This window comes from Toxorhynchites rutilus, chromosome 2 (genome assembly GCF_029784135.1).
Source record: "Toxorhynchites rutilus septentrionalis strain SRP chromosome 2, ASM2978413v1, whole genome shotgun sequence".
Lineage (NCBI taxonomy): Eukaryota > Metazoa > Arthropoda > Insecta > Diptera > Culicidae > Toxorhynchites > Toxorhynchites rutilus.
This window is the reverse complement of record NC_073745.1, coordinates 63,264,218-63,284,163: the sequence shown is the minus strand read 5'-3', so window position 1 is coordinate 63,284,163 and position 19,946 is coordinate 63,264,218. Positions and strand designations below refer to the sequence as shown.

Sequence of the window (19,946 nt, the reverse complement as noted above, 5' to 3'; positions counted from 1 at the left end):
TTTTCTAAGATTATTGCTAATATGAATAATATGACTGCTAACGCTAGATTTAATGAAATTAATGAATATATATTGGGTTGGAAAATAAATTCGTAGCGTTTTTACCAAAGACATTTATTTCAACAACAAAAAAGTAAGGGGTTGTATTTAGGACACGGCCGCATATTTTCGACGTAGAACTACGCAATTATATTATCCAATCAACTTGTTTATCACTTCGAATATTATTTTAGAATGCATAGAAATTCTTGTAATAGATTATGTTCTTCGCTGCAAATAAATTTGATGAACGTCCTTTTACGTTTGATATGATACCTAGGACTACCAAAATATGTGAACGGAAGAATTGTCAAAAGATCATTGTGTTTTACATTTTCCTCTGAAATTATTGCACATCTCATGTTTACGTAGTTCTCGAACCGCGAAAGTTCATTCTCCTCTAGTATCTGAAATGACGATTTTCCCAGGCTTCTCAGTTTAAAAGTACGTTTTAGGGAAACATATTCCGGTCTGCACAACGACTAGCGAGTACAAAACTACCCAACACCAAAAAATACTTCCGACTTGCATGTATTTGCAAAGCGGATTCCCCCAGGCACATTAATTTTGAAGTCCTTGTTAGGGAAACACAGCTCGGTGGGAACAAAAATACCCCCGACATGCAGTTATATTTGCAGAGCGGATTTCCACAAGTACATCGATTTTGAAGTCTGTGTTGGGGAAACCGTAAATTGGGCTAATAAAAACTTAGCATTTAGGGCGTTTAAATAACGCTTGACATTTTACAGTTATTCAATTATCCATCTAAAGAAAAATATTTTTTTATTAGTTGTGATAGACGCGTAGAAATTGTTCCTATCAATTGATGCAAACATCTTTCCGATCTGTTGAGAAATGCTCGAGTTATGAGCATTCAAAATACGGATAGGGTTAACACACAAATCGGCAGAACAAATGTATGAGAACAAAGGAAGTTCTTCCAGTTTTCAGGAATTTAAACCATTTAGAGATTAGCGAATTGTAATGTATAGCATATCAAACAAATCTTAGAGAATTTTCAATTCGATTGTTATGCAAATCATGAGAAGTCGTTCACAGTGAAAATAGTTATTGACGTTAACTTTATTTCATAAAAACGTGACCTGTTTTCTGATTTGGCACCTTTCCTGAAAGACGTAGTTTCACATCAAAAATAATAATCATACCAATAAGTTAATCCGAATATATCCGTTGGTGTTAACAATCTCTCCCCATCGCTCGACGAATTTGTTGATGCCATAAAAATCTCCTGGTCTGGTGTCAAAGAAGTTGCTGAGCCAGTTTTTAAGGACCCCTTTGTTATTGAAGGAAACATCCTTCATATGGTTTGACAGGGAGCAGGAAATATGGTAATCGGTCGGGAACACGACAGATGCTGAAGGATCTCCTATTCAGGTTCTTGGAGTGAGGTTTTGACGACTTGTGCAACAGAGGTCCTTGCGTTGTCGTGAAGGAGTATGGTTATCGATCAGGTCTTTTCAGTCGAATAGGTGATTGAGAATCGTTATATGATCGCACTTAATGTTTTCCCCAGTTCACGACTGGTTTGATGATCGTTCTCCTTCAAAAGTGATTTAAGACGTTCTTCGTCGAATTCAGAAGGCCTTCCGCTGCGGGCGTATCGTTAAAGTTGCCATTTTTTAACATTTCAAACAATTCCCGTGCTGTATACTCGCCTATGACACCTTCTCCATACACGTCACAAGTGTCCCGAGTATTCCATTCCTAAGCCTCAAAAATACTAAAAAATTAACTAACTCAAAAATACAATTAACATAGTTTTGAAGAACAGAAAGAGGTCTATCGAATGAATATATACCCTTTGCCAAACAGCAAACAAATCGTTGCAAAAAACAGATCAATAGAAACGCTTTGAAATTATTCCCCAACTATATATGTTTAGCTCGAGTCATTTCATTTAAAACATGTGGCTCTGCTGTTACCATATACTCAAGCGTTTCCTACAAGCTTCCTATTAAATTATTGGTATGAGTGAAATTTAATGCTTTTGTTTTGCACGAATAATAATTATCTATCAGAATGATTATGTATTTTTGAAACACGCAGTGGACACAAAGTTTTTAAAAAACCAAGCGACGAAGAATGTTTAAAACTATTCACATTAATGCGCTGCATTGACACAGTAAATGTTCTGAAGTTACAGCATCGGAATTACAAAAACGACAATTATCATCTGTCAGTTTTTCGATTTTTTTCAGGTAATTCCTGCTCGAACGGTCTCCATTCAATAGACCTGTTCTTGGGTTCAAAATTTATACAGCTGTATCAGTAGCTTGTACGTATAACACCATTTACATAATCCTTATACTAATACAACACAATATTCGACTTAAAATCGAATCCTCTGTTGAAAAAAATAAAGTGCAGCCTTTCATGAGCATTGCTTCCAAACAATCACGTTTTAACAGCTTCATCGCCCCGTCACCCAGAAACGGACGGATGTATTTTCTGGGTGAGATATGGGTGACACTTTTCTCGTTCAAAATGAATGGGATTTTCAAATGGAATTTGATGGAATAGGTACCTAAATATAAGGTTGGGGAAAAAGAAATCCATTATTTTCTCGTTGGATGGCTCTTGTGATCGATATCCCGTGTAATTTCGATCACACAATTTCAAGTTTATGCTCGCTGTCAAGGAGACATTCCACACTACAAATTTTGTTTTTTCAGTTTTTTGTTTGTTTCATTCAGTTGTGAGTTACAGCGTGTTTGTTAACTATGAAAGTCAACAACGGTACATTTTACACTTTTTCTTTGATGAAGGCGAGTATGCAAACCAGACCGCTGAAATTGTGAATGGTGTGTATGGTACCGATACTGATACTTATTTTTTTATTTTGATTTATTTGAGAAAACACTTAATCTCATTAAAAATAATTGTTTTAGTGCAATAGACTAAAGTCGGAACTCTACTGTCAACAACTGGATCGTTTGAATCTAATGATTAACCAGAAACGATCGGAATTGGCCAACAGAAGAGATATTGTGTTCCATCAGGAAAACGTATTACTGTAGTGATTCGCCAGATACTCAGGGAGCTTGATTGGGATATTTCAATGCATCCATATAGTCCGAACCTGGCACCAAGCGATTACTAGTTTTTTTCTCGCGTTGCAAAACTTTCTGAGTGATGAGAAATTGGAATCAAGAGAAGATTGTTAAAATCGATTACTAAAGTTATTTAACCAATAAGACTTCAATGATAGAGGTATTATTAAGCTACCTACCTACTTACCTATTAAGCTAACAAATTTTACAACAAAACGGTGCATATTTGACCAAAATAAGACAATCCGAAGCATGTCAAATAATATTTGAATTTCATGCAGATATAATGGATTTCTTTTTCACATTCAGGATGTGTAGAAAAATCATAAAATCAAAAACATTTAAATATAACTTTTATATTATACTTTTTATTATTTATATTTCGGATGGTACTGCTTCTAACGAAACTCATGTTATATGACACTGGCACCTGTTTTTGTTGTCAGTTTCAATCATGTACGTTTTCAAATTTGAAAACAATATTGCTAGATCATGTAAAAAACATCTGAAAACAAAATTCGACCTTTGTTCATAATTCATCCAAAGACGATTCCAAAGAAGATTCAACAAATACGCGATAAAGTTATTTTGCAGCCCGACAATGCTCGGCCGCATGTCGCGAAACCGGTCAAAACATACTTGCAAACGCTGGAATGGGAGGTCCTATCCTACCCGCCGTATTCTCCAGACATTGCTCCGTCTGATTACTACCTTTTTCGATCGATGCAACATGGCCTGGTTGACCAGACCTTCTCAATTTTTATGGGGCCGAAAATTGAATCGATTCGTGGTTAGCCGACAAACCGGTCGATTGTTTCCGCAAAGGGATCCGTGAATTGCCAGAAAGATAGCATCGCACCGCACATTATGGAAATTCTCGTGAGAGGTATCGCTTTTTGGAATTCTTTGCCAAATGAGCTGACAATGGTCAGATGTGAGAGTTTATTTAGTAAGAGATATTTTGAGCACTTTAATTAGAAATGAAAATATGTGTTCTGTCATTATTTTTATTCCGCCACAATTTAAAAGATGTAGATCTTAAGTTTCTAAATAATAAAGAATAATATTTTTTTTTATCTGTATTATAGTGATTTTCAACTCATTTGGCTGGTTCGTCACTTTTACTTCCATTTTTTTGAACAATGTCGGGAGTGAGAATTGAACTCGTGACCTTTAGCGTGAGAGGCATGGATGTTACCACTACGTCAGATCGCCTCCGAATAATAATAATAATTATTATTATTATTTTCTATAATATGGCTGGCAGAGGAAGAGGAATACGGAAACGGACTTGAAGCAATGCCTGCCGTAGTGGTAACCGCCCATGATATCAACGAAGCCATTCGATTTTCCAGGAATTGGGCTGCTTCAGGACAAGATTTCGTTCACAATTTCTGGTACAAAAATTGTTCTTCAACTCATGGGCGAATGGCAGAGTGCTTCAATAAGGTACTAGAAAATCCCCAAACAACACCGGAGTTCGTGACCAGGGGAGTTACTCATCTGATGCCAAAGGACCGAGACACAGCGAATGCGACGAAGTACAGCCCAATCACATGTCTAACGAGCCTGTACAAGCCTGTAGCCCTTTGTGGTTTTGCCTTGCGATGAACCCCTGGAGCAGAGCACTCAACCGAAGCAGCCATGGCTACCATATCAACAGAACAACGACAATAAACCATACCTTCTATATGGACGACTTGAAACTGTTTGCAGAATCAACAGAAGCGCTACATACTCTACTACAATGCGTTAGCGACTTCAGTTCCGATGTGCGGATGGAACTCGGAATAGAAAAGTGTAAAAAAAAGTGTAAAAGTGTATTGGCGGAGACTGAGGGATTCCGCATAAACGAGAGTGAGGTGATTCAAGATTTGGTGGAGGGCGAATCCTATAAATACCTGGAATTTCTGCAATTGAAAGAGTTTTGTCACACAAAAATTAAGAAGGAACTCCAGGAACAATTCTTGATAAGAATAAACCAGGTTTTGAGAACAAACCTTTGCGGCGGCAAAAAGATCAAAGCAGTCAACACGTTTGCCGTTCCCTTACTCACGTATAGTTTCGGGGGGCTGAAGTGGACAAAAACCGATTTAGAAGCCATTGAAAGAACGATGAGAGTAACGTTCACTAAGCACCGCATGCACCATCCAAAGTCGTCCATAGAAAGATTCACCTTGCCACGTGTTGAAGGAGGAAGAGGTGTCATTGACATCAAAGCGCTTTGCGTTTCCCAGATCCAGCAGTTGCGAAGATACTTCGAACCGTCACGATATCTATCGCGCTATTTATGAGGCGGAACACGGATTCAGTGCCCTGCATCTGGCGCAGGAGCAGTACGAGCTAAGCTGCAATTTGCAGACTACTGAAGAAAAAATAACTTCGTGGAAGCAAAAAGAATTTCATGGGACGCACCCCCATCGTTTAGAGCAAGCGCAAATCAACAAAACATTATCGAACCCAAGGCTGGTGCGAGGTGAACTCTTTCCTGAGACAGAAGGGTTTATAGTGGCCATCCAGGACCGGATAATAGCGACCAAAAACTACCGGAAGTACATCTTGCACGAAAACGTTGTCGACTTCTGCAGAAAGTGCAATAAAGTAGGAGAGACGATTGAACACCGAATCAGCCGAATCAGCTTATCTCAATCGTCCTAACTCGATTGCCAAGATTGTTCATCAACAGCTAGCATCAAAACGCAACTCAGGTACCCTACTACAAGTATATTCCGGATCCGGTTTTGGAAAATAGTTGCTACAAGTTGTACTGGGATCGCGAGATCACCCGAATACCAGCTAATCGCCCTGATATTGTGGTATACGATAAAAATAAGAAAGAAGTGCTGATAATAGACATTGCAATACCGTTAGACCACAATCTACCATCTACGTTTGCTGCCAAGATAACCAAGTATCACGACTTGGCAGAAGAACTAAAACAAATGTGGCATTTGAAAGGCATCCGTATTATACCAGTAGTGATCTCTGCTACTGGTTTAGTTCCACACTCTCTCACGCAGTCATTGGTGGAGCTGCAAGTAATAGAGCAGCTTGCGGTTATGCAGAAAGCGGTGATTCTTGGAACGTGTAACATAGTGCGACGGTTCCTGAATCACCACAATTAGAACACGATGATTGTGCAGACACTATTATAAAGAGAAAAAAAAAGAAGAAAAAAGATACCACAGAGCCTTATCCCCCTTTGGCATTCAAGAAGCCTGGGGGTAGGTGAATATTCCAGCTCAATGCTGAGAAGTGCCATAACTCTATAATAATAATGTACCGCTCATGCAACTGTTATTATTGATTTCGGTTATTTCCTCTATTTGTCATTCCAAACGTTTTTAGTTTTTCTCTGAGTATACTCATCGTGTTTGAATTTATGTAACCGATCCGAAAGTCCATCCGCCGGATGATTTCAGATGGTGTCCATCGTTGCTGGTCATTTGAAGCTAGTATTAACAAACCGGGAATCAAATCAAGATTATATTTGATTTCCGCTTGTCAACTATTTTAACCTATTTCCTGTATAATGAGGGACGTATGCTGTTTTCGGCTAATTGGGAGTAGATTCGCTGCAAAAAAATCCATGACCAGTTCAGGACCGTGGGCGGATCGGCATAGGACCAACATTTTTGAAAGCGTCGAAAAAAGGAGCCACTTTTTCCTCTTTTTTTCAACAATAAAGAACCATACTAACTTGTAGGAAACATAGTTAAAGAGTTTGCATTTCTAGGCCGAAGCCGCCAAAAAACAAGACTTTTATTTGATGAATGGCCGTGGGAAGCTTGTAGCTCTAAAATGAGGTATATTCCACCTCCCGCTATCAATTTATAACCCGAAATTGCAACTTCGATTCTCATTTTTTTTATTTGTTGATGATATATCGTGGTTTCTTTCAGTGTGTAAAAATCATCTAACTTTAGTTGAAAATCCCTCCTATGATGGCGCTTACGTTCTGCATGTATGTCCGAAAAACGGATCATATTTACCAACAATACTAAGCTGGTGTGCGTGTTGTAGTATTTATTTTGATCACCTTCCCTCATTCCACCTTTTGACAGTTCCGATTGTGAACGTCGCTCGTAGTTTACCGCGTGGTTTGCTGAGCACCACATTTCGTTGGCAATCGCATTATATACGCATAATTCGGGCAGTATTTACGTGAAAACAGTGAAATATTAGGTACCGCGAGAATATGACCATAATGGCGTTGAAACGAGAATCCATTTCGATTGAGGAGTGCCCATTTAGTGCTAAAAAGCTTAGGAAAGAAGAAATTCAAGATGATGGTGCTCCTATTACCCCTGAAAAGAAGAGTAAAATATTGAAGATTAAAAACAAAACTATTGCAAAAAATAAACAGAATGGGACTGCCGAAAAACGGAAAAAAGTTCGGTCATTGAAGGCAATGAAAGATGAGTGTACCGAAGGGAAGAAAGGTGGCGCTAAGGACGCGTATGGGTCCTCTTCCTCTAATAAGCTGGTTGAAAACTTTCGCCAGAAACTGAACCAAGGATCGGTTGCCATCGATGGTATTTTTGTATTATATTTCGTTGTGAAACATGTTTTTTTGATAGCCAATTTCGATTTCAGTCATTCGTCATTTTACCCAATCAATTCAACAGAACCCTTCGTACGCCGTGGATTTCATCCGCGCGGGAGGCACCTTCAAGCCGCTGTTGAAAGTTCTGGGCTCGCTGGATAAGGAGAAACTGGCCGACATCGCGGAACTCTTCCATCTGATCCACTACATTTTGATCGAGAGTGTCAGTTATGACGAGACTCACGCAGATTATGCAGCCAAGTGTGCCAAAACAATTCTGACCGATTACAAGCCTTCTATCATAGGCTTACTGAAGGGTCAGCAGAGTGAATCGCTATTGATTGCCGGATTTCGGATACTGAAAGCGATTCTGTTGGTTGATCATCGTCACGGACGGGATATTTTGAAGCTTCTGGATGTTTGCTTACCGGAGATGGAATTGGGGAAGATACGGGAGGTTTCATGCGAGAGTGACAATGAATCCTTGAGAGGCGTGTTTGTGGATTTCAATTTATCCTTCCTGATTGATACCAGTGCCGAATTGGTGCGCTGTTGGTTGAGCAGATTTCAGCTGTTGAGTCCGCTGGTCAACAATCTTGTGTTCGACCGAGCCGAGAATGTGGTTCTGGTAATGAAGACGTTTCAGCAGTTTATTTTGGAGTCGACGGAAATCGATAAGTATATCTACAGGACCACTTTCAGTACGGATATTTTGAAGGCTTTAGTTCATGTGTACGATTGGGTGGGACCAGCGAAAGAAGACATTGACGAACAGCAGACAAATACGGTACTCAATGCGGCTGAGAAAGTTCTGATGCCTCTATTGACATCCAAAAAACATCATCTGGTTCCAAAATTAGTTGATTTGGGGCGTGGAAGCTCTCGCCACAAGCACATACTTCTGGCACTGAAGAACTCGCAGCTTAATAAGCACCAGAAAAAGTTGGTACTTAAGATCTTCGAAGTATGTCCTGAGGTTCTACCGTTCGTCTTTGAAAACTTCGGCGCGTTGCTAAAATCTAAGAATCATGAACATCGAGAATTCTTGCTGGAAATTTTGCGTCAACAAAAACCAGAGGAGATCACAAAAAACTTCACTTCGGCAGATGCCAAACAGGTCTCTCATTTCGTTACCAAAGCGACATTGCCACGGACAATACTGGAGTATGTGACGAACTCAATCAACAAAAAGATAACTGTGGTTCTCGGTTTCGAGTTCCTGGCTGTAATGCTGAGTAAGTGCGAGAAGTATCTCCAAGAACTGCCAAAATTGAAAAATTTGGATCAGTTCGATCTGAAGAAGGTAAAGTTCGATGTAATCAATCAGATTTTGTCACTTTTCCCCACCATTGACTCAATTATGGCCACCATGATCCATCACCGCTCTGATAGAGCGGTGGCCAAACCATACATAGCGATGGAGCACGCAATGGACATTCTGCTATCATGCATACACACTTTTCCCTCGTATATCGAAAGTTCGTCATTCATTACCACCTACCGGGACATTCTGAATCCAGTATATCGTAACCGTGCTATCGAATGCGAGTATCTATCGTATGAATTCAAAGCAATCAAGGTGGTCATCGCCCTCGAACCCCAGTCCATCGCCTTCAACTCCGATTTGTTCCCGTCGGTATTGAAACTTCTAACCAAGGTCTATCTCAACGGAAGCCCGGACATGCAGCTTGAAGCTATCGCCCTAATATTAGCCCTCTTCAAGAACACTACCCTATTTGGAAACAATCCCATGGAGATAGAGATCTGGTTCCACTCGCTGCATCACACGAACCCAGAATTGGTTCCGGAACTTGTCACTTTCCTAGCGTCGTCATTCCGTCAAGCCGCAGAGCGGCGTCAAGGCTCGCCCGTGGATCACTCGATCATTAACGAAGCCTTTGAAAAAATTCGACAAACCGATTTGGACGAACTGTTCGAGCGCGTGGAATCGGAAGCTTCCGGCCAGTTGGAGCAGACAGAAGCGATCGAGCTTCCGGTGGCGAACAATTTTCTGCTGTATATGTTTGACGCGAACACCGAGAAACCGGAGCGTTATCATCCGTATCTGGAAGCTGTGGCGCTGAGGTACTTTCATTTGTTGCCCCATCCGGAGATTGTGGAAAATTGTGCGAAAAACATCGGAGGTCAGCTGCATAAGTACTTCAGCAAGTGGATTATCGAGGGCAAGGCTAAGTCGTTGGATGGTTTCGGCGAGGAAACCGTTCTCGGACGGTTGAGTAGGATGTTGCTGAAGAAGGAGATGTCGCTGGAAGCTGTTTTGTTGGATGGTGAGTGTTTTTTTTTTGTAAGACCTCTTGATAATATGTTCCCTTATATATACTTTAGGGTGCCAATGAATGTATGGGAAAAAATCGACCCTAAAAATTTCAAAAAGTTACCCTATATAAAATGTTCACCACCTCGAAAAAACACCCTATGCAGAATATCAGATCGGACTTAAGGGAGAGTGGCGCAAATCGGTCAAAGTTTGAATTTTTTGAAAATCGAAAAATCACCCAAGGGGGAAGGAAATCGGGGTTTTCGAAGAAAAAAATTAATGCCAAATGTCTTAAAATTACATGAAATATCGAGATCTACTGTTATTTTGAAAAAAAAAATTTTAAAAATTGACACTTTTGGACTTAATTTTTTTTTCGGAAAAATTTTGCATAAGGTATATTATAGTGCAAATCAACATTTCGCAGCAAATTCCGAATGAAAAATCGAGATAACTATTTTCACTGGCACCCAAAACCATATGTTCCGTCTCGTGTACCGAAAACAAAGTAAGATTTTTGACAAAAAAAAATATTTTCGGGATGACAGCTGATCTCGATGTTTCTTGCAATTTTAAGACATTTGGCATCAATTTTTTTTTTCGAAAACCCCGATTTCCTTTACCTCCCTCTTGGGTGATTTTTCGATTTTCAAAAACTCAAACTTCAACCACTTTGCGCCACTCTCCTTTAAGTCCGATTGAGCTGATATTTTGGATAGGGTGTTTTTTCGAGGTGGTGACCATTTTTATGGGGTAACTTTTTGAAATTCTAGATGACCATCTTCATTGGCACCCTAATATACTTGTTAGTACAGTAATCATTCGATAACTGGGCGAGAAGGGAAGACTCGTTATCGGCATTCACTTTTTAACTGGGTCGGCATGTAAAACATCAAATAAAATCTAGGGGAATTTCAATGAATTGTTTGATTCGCATTAATCTCGAAATTGGATAAACAAAGGGTTTCCACTGCAAGTTTTGCATTGAGTGCGACAACAGGTATGATATATAATTTGGGGAAATTATTTTTCTGTAAGTTAATCAATGTTTTTGTTACGCGAAAATAATGTGAATTTTGATAACATCTCAAATTACATTCGAATGCCCCTCACAGCTAATCTTCAAATTGAATATGGCGTCAATTGTTTACGAAATTCTGCTTTTTAACGTTCGCCAAGTTAAAAAGCAGACCAGTTAAACCAGGTTCAGTTATCGAATGATTACTGTATGTGTAATAACTGTATGAATCACCAAACGAATAAGTACACTTTGTGTTACTTTATATAACGTTTCATCACGCTTTATCGCTGATTCCATAAATATTTGAGAATCCTCATATTGGACTCTTGCTTTGTCCTCAATTGGAAGCCGTGCTCCAGAGCGGTTAAGTACCTTGAACTCAGTGCTAATTTCAACATCTCCCATTGATGGTATTTTCGATCTGATGGTTCTTCTGAAATACAACATCGTTCGCGTCTTGCCCGTCGAAGAATGTGGTGCTGTATAATACAGCGAGGAAAATTCATTTAAGCGCAAGCTAATTTTGGTTGGTTGTCCTCAAACAAGCGATCGAAAATCTGTTTTCGTAACTATATTTGATTGGTCGTCGGGTGTATAGTTTAGACCTACAATCGTTTAATTTGAAAACTGCGTGATTTCATTGTGAGGAGGAAAACTCGTTTAAACGCACACAATTAAGTGATTGGCGCACCTAAAACTTAGCAATCCGTCATTTCAGTTTTAATGTTGTGTTAGTACGCAAAACATTTGCTGATGCTGGCAATTTGTTGATCTGAGGTGAAAAACATAAAAAAAAGATATTCGAGTGAATCAGAACAAAGAGTTGTTGATGAACTGAAGAAAACTGGTAATCAATAGGAAGAAGAGTAAACAAATCCCAAACATCGATTCGAAATGTGCTGAAGAAAGCTGAAAAATATGGTGTTAAGAAGAAAATTACGGGAATTCCAAAATAAGCAATTGTGGCAGGAATCGAATTCTAAAGCTGGCCGGAACAGGAAAATTCAATGCACCGGAAATTGAGAAAGAACTTGGACTCTCGAAACCAATAAGTTTATTGTACAGATATTGCGGGGATCTGATTACTTCAAGTTCACTTAAAAGTCCAAGAAACCGACGTACCCCAGCACATATTCAGGCTCATTCTCACGAGAACAAAAAGACGGTTCTCACGAGAACACAATATAATTATGTATCAAACTTCATTAGTGGCTTCTGCAAAACCACGCAAACCCAACGGTTCTTTTCTGGACCACCAACAAGTTCGAAATAGTTGAATTTCATGTTAGTCCGTTTCATGCCAAGCGATCGAAAAATCGAACAGCAATTTCGATAATTTTTCATGGCTTTGAAAAGCAACCATATGATAAGGTTTTGGCATCAAATGATAGCTTAGTCTATTAGCTACCACCTACTATCAATTTCATTCACATTTGTATCACTTTATTAGGCATCAAAATCTGTTTAAAGCAACTATGTGCGGAGAGTACATAACCTCACATAACCTAACAAAAAACAAAACCTTACAAAATTTAGAAATATGTAAACTTTTCTATAATATTACTTTGATAAAAGATCACACATTGTGATGTAGGAAAAAAAACCATTGGATTGAACCTCCTACAGGAAAAAAATGTTACGAATTTTGCGTTGGATGTTGTCTTCAAGCTCTTATGAATTTGCTGGTTTGTTATCATAGACCAGTGACTTGACATAGCCCCATAAAAAGAAATCCAATGGCGTCAAATCACATGAACCATTCCAGCCAATCGACTGATCTATTACTCGAAATAACACAATCATCAAACTTACTTTCCAATAAATCCATTGTAACGTGCGCTGTTCGGCAAGTGGCACCACTTTGTTGAAACCGCATATCGCATTGTTAAGATCTTCCATTTCTGGCCAAAAATAGTCTTCCAACATGTCGCGATAGTGCTCTCCATTGACGGTAACATGACGGTTGTTCTCATCGACGAAGAAATATGATCCAATGACTCATCCGACGTCTAAACCACATCAAACAGTAATTGTTTTGCGGATGCAATGGTGTTTCTTGAAGCTCATGTGGATTTGCATCTGACCAATAATGCATATTTGGCTTGTTGACCAAGGCATTTAGTCAAAAATTAGCCTCATCGCAGAAGATGATCTTGTGATGAAAATCATCATTTTCTTAAAAATTTGGCAGAACTCCGATTGGATGGAAACGTTTTGGCGCTTTATATGATCAAAAGGGCTTTAGTTCATGAGTCAATTAGATCTTGTAAGGATGAAGCCTAAGATCTTTTCGCAAAATACGCCACAATGAGGTTTGGAAGATGCCCAATACTTGAGAACGCCACACAATCGACTGGTTTGGGTAATTTCGGATGGATTCACTTGCGGCTGCAATATTTTCGTTGCTTCGTGCGGGGCGGCTTCTCGTTGGCACGAAAACATCCAACTGCGAAAATGATTGCTACATGCTCTTGAAATTAGTCCCAAAGACTGTAGTGAATTAAGGGGCGACCCTACCCTGGAAGGTCGAAAAATAACGGATTTTGGTGTTTTTTTTTCGGGTGTTGGGACGTTTTGGTGATTGATTAAGATATATTTAAAGATGTATTTTTAATTTTTTTGGATGCCAATATAGCGTGGATGCTCTCTCCAAAATAGTTCCTTGCTGGTGGTTCGTTTTCTCAGAATCGATTGAACCGGTCTGGCTGAAATTCGTTTTCAGTATGAAAAAATGAACCATCTAAATTGTTACATAGCGGTTTTTGAAAGTTTGAAAAATTGAATAAACTTTTCGAAGAAGTTCTTAGTTGAGTTGAATGAACAAAAGATTCTGTAAATTTTCTTAGCTGAGTAGCGTCCGGTGTTTTGATGGAATTAGTGTCAAAACGCTGAACCTACGCAAACTTGTGTACAAGGAGTAGCCAAAAGTGAAGAAACCAATTTATATAGTTCCGGTTTCGAGTTCATAACTCAATACCACCATTCTAAAATGGATTGGTCCTTTTTGTCTCCATGCGGTAGTTTCAATCGGAGCATTCTGGAGAGATTGTTGATCTCATTCATGATGTTAACGTCTTCCAACGTAATGTTCAACTCGTCCAAGGTACTGAAAGTACCTCGAAAGTACCTGCGGACTGAGAACACCAACGTCCGTTGCCATACGATGACGAGGTAAGAGTGTTTCCACATTGAAAGCGATCGGCGATAGCTTGGATGGAGTCCCAGGTTTGCTTGATTAATTCATGTAAAAAGAATAATGAATGGTTCACATAAAAAGGGAAACAAACTATGAAACATTACCAATGCGACAAGTCTCTCTTCATCTGTGATAAATTACTGTTCTGAAAATTGAAGGACCTGTTATCCATCAGAGAGATTCGTCTTTTACCCATCTTCTCGGCGATAACTTGAGATATTTCATTATTTGCTCTTCTCACATTGAAAACACATTCCTTCCAAATTAAAAAAAAAACTCACCAAAAGTAATCTAAGAGTTTTGAAGCTGTAATGTGGCCTCTGCGAATGGTTTGAAATAGGACACAGTTCTTCGTCACTAATTATTCTACGTGCCATATTACAATTTTGACACCAGAAGAGCAACCAACAGCACCAAATGTCACTTTGAGACAGATACACGTAAAAGGCTCGGGAGCACTCTTACGGGCATACAACACATGTGCTTCGCTCGTGTCCAGGTGCGACGAGGCATTCTTGAGCGCATCTCAATATTTTACGAAAAAGAGGTGAAAGAGCCAAACCCAAGCCCATGTGCCGGTGTCATCGCTTGCACGTGGAGAAGTTGTGGGATACAACAGGATATTTTGGTTAGCAAAGTCGGTGAAGTTGATTGCGCTCATTTTCTATCGCTGCTTAACTTTCGTGCTTGAAGCGGGATGCTGAGACAACGGTCTCCGATGCAACCGAGTTTCCAGCGTACGAAGCTATTGGTGCAATAGTTCGTATGATTAGATCCGTCGAAACTGCGTTCGATTTTCATATGTCTACAAATGAGTTTTTGAGAAGGATTTATTTATTTATAATGATACTACATCCCATTGAGAGATTAGATCTTCTTCACAATTTTTCGCCAATAGTCCCGATCCATGGCTGCAGTTCTCCAACTCCCGGCTGTACCGATTCTTGCCAAGTCCTGCTCCACCTGGTCCAACCACCTCGCTCGCTGGGCTCCTCTCCTTCTTGTTCCTACCGGATTCGATGCGAACACCATCTTTGCAGGGCTGCTGTCCGGCAATCTTACTACATGCCCTGCCCATCGCACTCGTCCAGCCTTGGCGGCTTTCTGAATGCTGGGTTCGCCGTAGAGTTGCGCCAGTTCGTGGTTCATTCTCCTTCTCCATACTCCGCTTTCCTGTACACCACCGTATATTGTTCTGAGCACTCGGCGTTCGAAAACACCAAGCGCTTGTGAGTCCTCTTCAAGCATCGTCCATGCTTCGTGCCCATAGAGAACAACCGGTCGAATTAGGGATTTGTACATGGTACACTTCGTACGGGGTCGGAGTTTGTTGGACCTCAAGGATTTGCAGAGCCCATAGTAGGCACGACTTCCATTGACAATGCGTCTTCGAATTTCACGGCTGTTGTTGTTGTCAGTTGTTATCAACGAGCCAAGGTAGACAAATTCCTCTACCACCTCGAGCTCGTCGCCGTCGATCACAACTCTACTACCAAGAAGAACTCTGTTGCGATCAGTCCCTTCAGCTAGCATGTATTTAGACTTAGACGCATTGATCCCAAGCCCAATCAGCCCTGCTTCGTGTTTCAGTCGGGTATACAAGTCGGCTACCGTCGCATGTGTTCTTCCGATTATGTCCACGTCGTCGGCGGAGCAGATAAACTGACTAGACTTGTTGAAAATGGTGCCCCGCATGTTGAAGCCCGCTCTCCGCATAACACCTTCCAGCGCCACGTTGAAGAGCAGACAGGAGATTCCATCGCCTTGTCGAAGTCCCCTGTGAGTCTCAAATGATTCCGACAGCTCACCTGAGATCCGCACACCGTTCATCGTTGCCTGAATCAGTCTTGTCAGCTTTCGGGGAAAGCCGTGTTCGTCCATGATCCTCCATAGCTGTCGTCGGTCGATTGTATCATATGCGGCCTTGAAGTCGACGAAGATGTGGTGTGTAGGGACCTGATACTCGCGGCACTTCTGGAGGATCTGCCGCAGTGTAAAAATCTGGTCCGTCGTCGAGCAACCGGGCATGAATCCGGCCTGATAACTTCCCCCAAATCTACTTACTATTGGCGATAGGCGGCGGAAGAGGATCTGAGACAAAATTTTGTAGGCACCATTCAGGATTGTGATGGCACGATAGTTCCCACAATCCAACTTGTCGCCTTTTTTATAGATGGGGCAGATTACCCCGTCCTTCCACTCCTCCGGTAGCTGTTCTGTGTCCCAGATCCTGACTATCAACCGGTGCATACACTCTACAAGTTTTCTCGGCCCTCCCTTGAAGAGCTCCGCTACGAGGCCATCCTTACCAGCTGCTCTGTGATTCTTGAGCTGATTAATGGCCTCCTTAACTTCACCCATCGTCGGGGGTGATACGTCGTCGTTGTTCTTTGCACCGGTGTAGTCCTCCTCAGCGCCGTCTAGGTCTCCTGTCTGCGCGCTGTTCAGGTGTTCATCGTAGTGCTGCCTCCACCTTTCGATCACATCGCGTTCGTTCGTCAAGATGCCTCCTTCCTTGTTTCTGCACATTTCGGCCCGCGGAACAAAGCCTTTGTGCGAGGCGTTTAGTTTCTTGAAGAACTTCCGCGATTCTCGAGAACGATAAAGCAGCTCCATCTCCTCACACTCTTTCTCTTCCAGGCGGCGCTTTTTTTCCCGAAAGAGATGTGTTTGCTGCCTTCGTTTCAGTCTGTATCGTTCCACGTTTTGTCGAGTCGCTCGTTGCAGCATGGCTGCGCGTGCTGCATCCTTCTCGTTCAGGAGCGCTCGGCACTCGTCGTCAAACCATTCGTTCCGTTGTCCTCGTTGTTCATACCCGATGACGGTCTCTGCTGTGCTGCTAATTGCTGATTTTAAGGTGTTCCAGCATTCATCGAGGGGAACAGCATCCAGTTCGAGAAGGATGTCCTTCTCATCCATGATAAAATTAAATTTCAATTGAGTAACGAGCACATGTTTTTTTAAGACAATTTCTGTCATATTGATTTGATGTTAAATAATAGACAATAATATCATTTTAAACAATCACTCTTTCCAGGTTCACCCAATCGCTGTGAACTTGTATATCTCATCCACGAGAGTATCTTCTACGCAACACGTCTGATCGAGCTGGGTAAATTCGATGCAACCTACTCGAAGGTATCCTTGTTCTACATTCAACATTTCCTCGAGCTCCTTATCGCCGAAGAAACCGATCTTCCGGAGGCGGACCAAAAACTGGGCGAAGTGCTCAAAAATATATTCTGTCATCGTCCAGTTCTCTACCAGCATTTTTCAATCGTCAAACGGAAAACCGACAACGCCGGGGAGCTGACCGCCCTTGTGACCGGTTTCGTCTACGAGCTGATGAAAACATTGCAATCGGTGGCAAAATTTTCCCAGCACACCACGCTATACTCGAACAAGATTGTTTCCGAAATCGTATCCTCTTCGGTGCGGGCGAATAGTTGCGAGTTGGACGCCGTACTCGTCGGGAGGCTGTTGGAAATATTCGAACTGAACGAACGGCACTGTGTTGACTTGCTGAAGCACTACTCCAAGCTGTCGCATACCAAATTCATCGACGAGAAAAATGAGAAAACCTATCACTACAATCTGTTGACGTCTGGGCTGCGAAAATTGGCAGGGAATCATAGCTACTTTCTGGAACAGGACACAATGAGTGGTTTGACGAGAATCTATGTCGATCTGATCCGAGAGAACGGGAACGAGTTAAATTTGGAAACGTTCGAAGTAGCGCTTCATAGCTATCTGGATACATTCAGTCATAACATCGCCCATTTGGAAGGAGATTTGTTCCAGTGTTTCTTCGAGAGTAAACGTATCGGGAAACCGATGGTCAAGTTGGCAGCTTTTCTGCTCGGGCGAGATGCGCGATTTGGTGACACTTTTCTCGCGAACATACCCAACAATGTTTCGAAGAAGGAACTTGTTTATCCGTTGATGAACGTTGCCTCCCTGAAAGGCATATTCGATGGGGGCAATGAACAGCACAAGCAATTGCTAGCGACGATTTACAACGAGTTCAAAAGTGGTCTCAACAAAACAATAGAGAAACCAGGAAAGGCCGCCGTCATATACAAGGAGAATACGGCCGCGAATCGGTTCCTGATTCAGCACTGCATGCCGAAAAATGAATGCGTGGATTTCGCGAAGAAAAAGCTCAAAATTGATTCGATCGAAGTTTATCAGTTGAAGCTCATGATGGAAATTTACCGGAACGCTTTGGAGGGAGTGAAAGAAGATGAAGCGCAGCTTAAAATTGTGTACACAAACGTTTTCAACGTTTTACTGCAATTCTTCAACATTCTGCTGAAAGTTGGCGATGTTTCGAAGGAAACCGCTAAGTTGAATGAGCTTGTCCTGGCTACTTTTGCTTGGACAAAGTTCAGCAAAAGCTGCAAGCTTTTGAGTGACGTGGAATTCAAGGAAATAACCGAAGCAGCAAATTGGACCAATTTCTGTAAACTAAGCTTGAAGGTAGGAATCGATATACACAAATCTGCGGAGAATCCAAATCGACACGACGAAAGGCTGCATGTGCTGTTGAAGATCGCAGCAGTTTTGGTAGACCTGTTCTACAAAGACAGCAGTAGCCCCGTAGAAGTGGCGTCATTTTACGAGCTAGCTTTATCCCACTCCCGCTTCCTCGACGTTATGTTGGTTCCGTTCCAGTTCAAGATCAAAACATCGTTGGCCCATTTACTGTTCGTTCTTGCTCGAAAAAATCCATCCGTCATGGATAAGAAGCACATCTCGCTTCTGCTGGGATCATACGGAGCAACCCTTACCGAAGGCAATCGTTACATTCTGGCGCTTATTCAACACTACGAACGGTCCGGTGTTCACCTACATGAGTATCGTCCATTTTTGTGGGGCGATGCTGCCATCAAGCAGTTCTCCCTAGGACAAGACTCCTCTGATCAACAAACCCTCTTCCGCACAAACAATGCCGGAGTGTTCAACATCCTCTCGAAAGAGAAGCTTTCCAACACCGTCAGAAGCTTCCCCGTCTGGAGGAAATTAGATGCCGGAGCCCAGCTCCCGGAGGTGAACTTCGACGATTTGAAGCTGGACGAAAAAGCGTTGGGCAAATATTCGCCCAACACAGAAATTGAGCGATTCGTCGAAAAGGGCGGCCACAAACATCGCAAACCGCCGGCAGCGTTGTTAGATCACTGCGCTGGCAAGAAGGAAGTTCTCGCTGCGATTTACGATCCGGCATTTTTGCTACCGATGCTTGGGTATCTTTTCTCGCCGGAGAGTATAAATTTGCTCGACTTGGCTGGTAAATGCGGATCACTATCCCTTCCGTTCGTTTGCCTGGCTAGCGAGGACGAGCAAATGCGATTGGCGGCGGCCAGCGCGATTGTGAGGATGAAAGGACACATGGATCTTTCGAGGTAAGTTTCCCCAAAATAATCGTATCGTATTGGGGACATGGTAGCTTGTGTACAAGCTGTTGCTCCGTTAAATTCAGAATTTATTGTGTACAATCTATCGTTTTCAACAGTCAATTTATATGACTATTTGTCAGATAAGTTCAAGTTGCCATGTATGCTTTAATTATATTCTGATTGTCGTCAATATAACTGAACAACACCCAACAAGACCCATTCCAGGCGTGACAACGTTTTAGCTCACTAAAAACGGATTTTTCTCGTTTTCATGTACAAATCACATGATATCTAAAGTAAACGAAGTCAAAGTTGAGAAATTTTTATCAAAATCATCAGTTGAAAAATATTGTATAGTTGAATTCACTTGTCGCCAGTCCAATATATTTGAGACGTGAC

General features: G+C 41.4%; 1 protein-coding gene across 1 annotated transcript in view; it reads left to right on the top strand.

The window, feature by feature from the left end:
- Nucleotides 1-7,192: 7,192 nt before the first annotated feature.
- Nucleotides 7,193-19,946, top strand: part of LOC129769765 (uncharacterized) — a 20,621-nt gene continuing 7,867 nt past the window's right edge. The window contains exons 1-3 of the mRNA XM_055772232.1: nucleotides 7,193-7,645; nucleotides 7,707-9,944; nucleotides 17,189-19,553. Coding sequence (XP_055628207.1) covers nucleotides 7,309-7,645; nucleotides 7,707-9,944; nucleotides 17,189-19,553 — 4,940 coding nt within the window. The 5' untranslated portion in view covers nucleotides 7,193-7,308. The remainder of the gene's footprint in view (nucleotides 7,646-7,706; nucleotides 9,945-17,188; nucleotides 19,554-19,946) is intronic.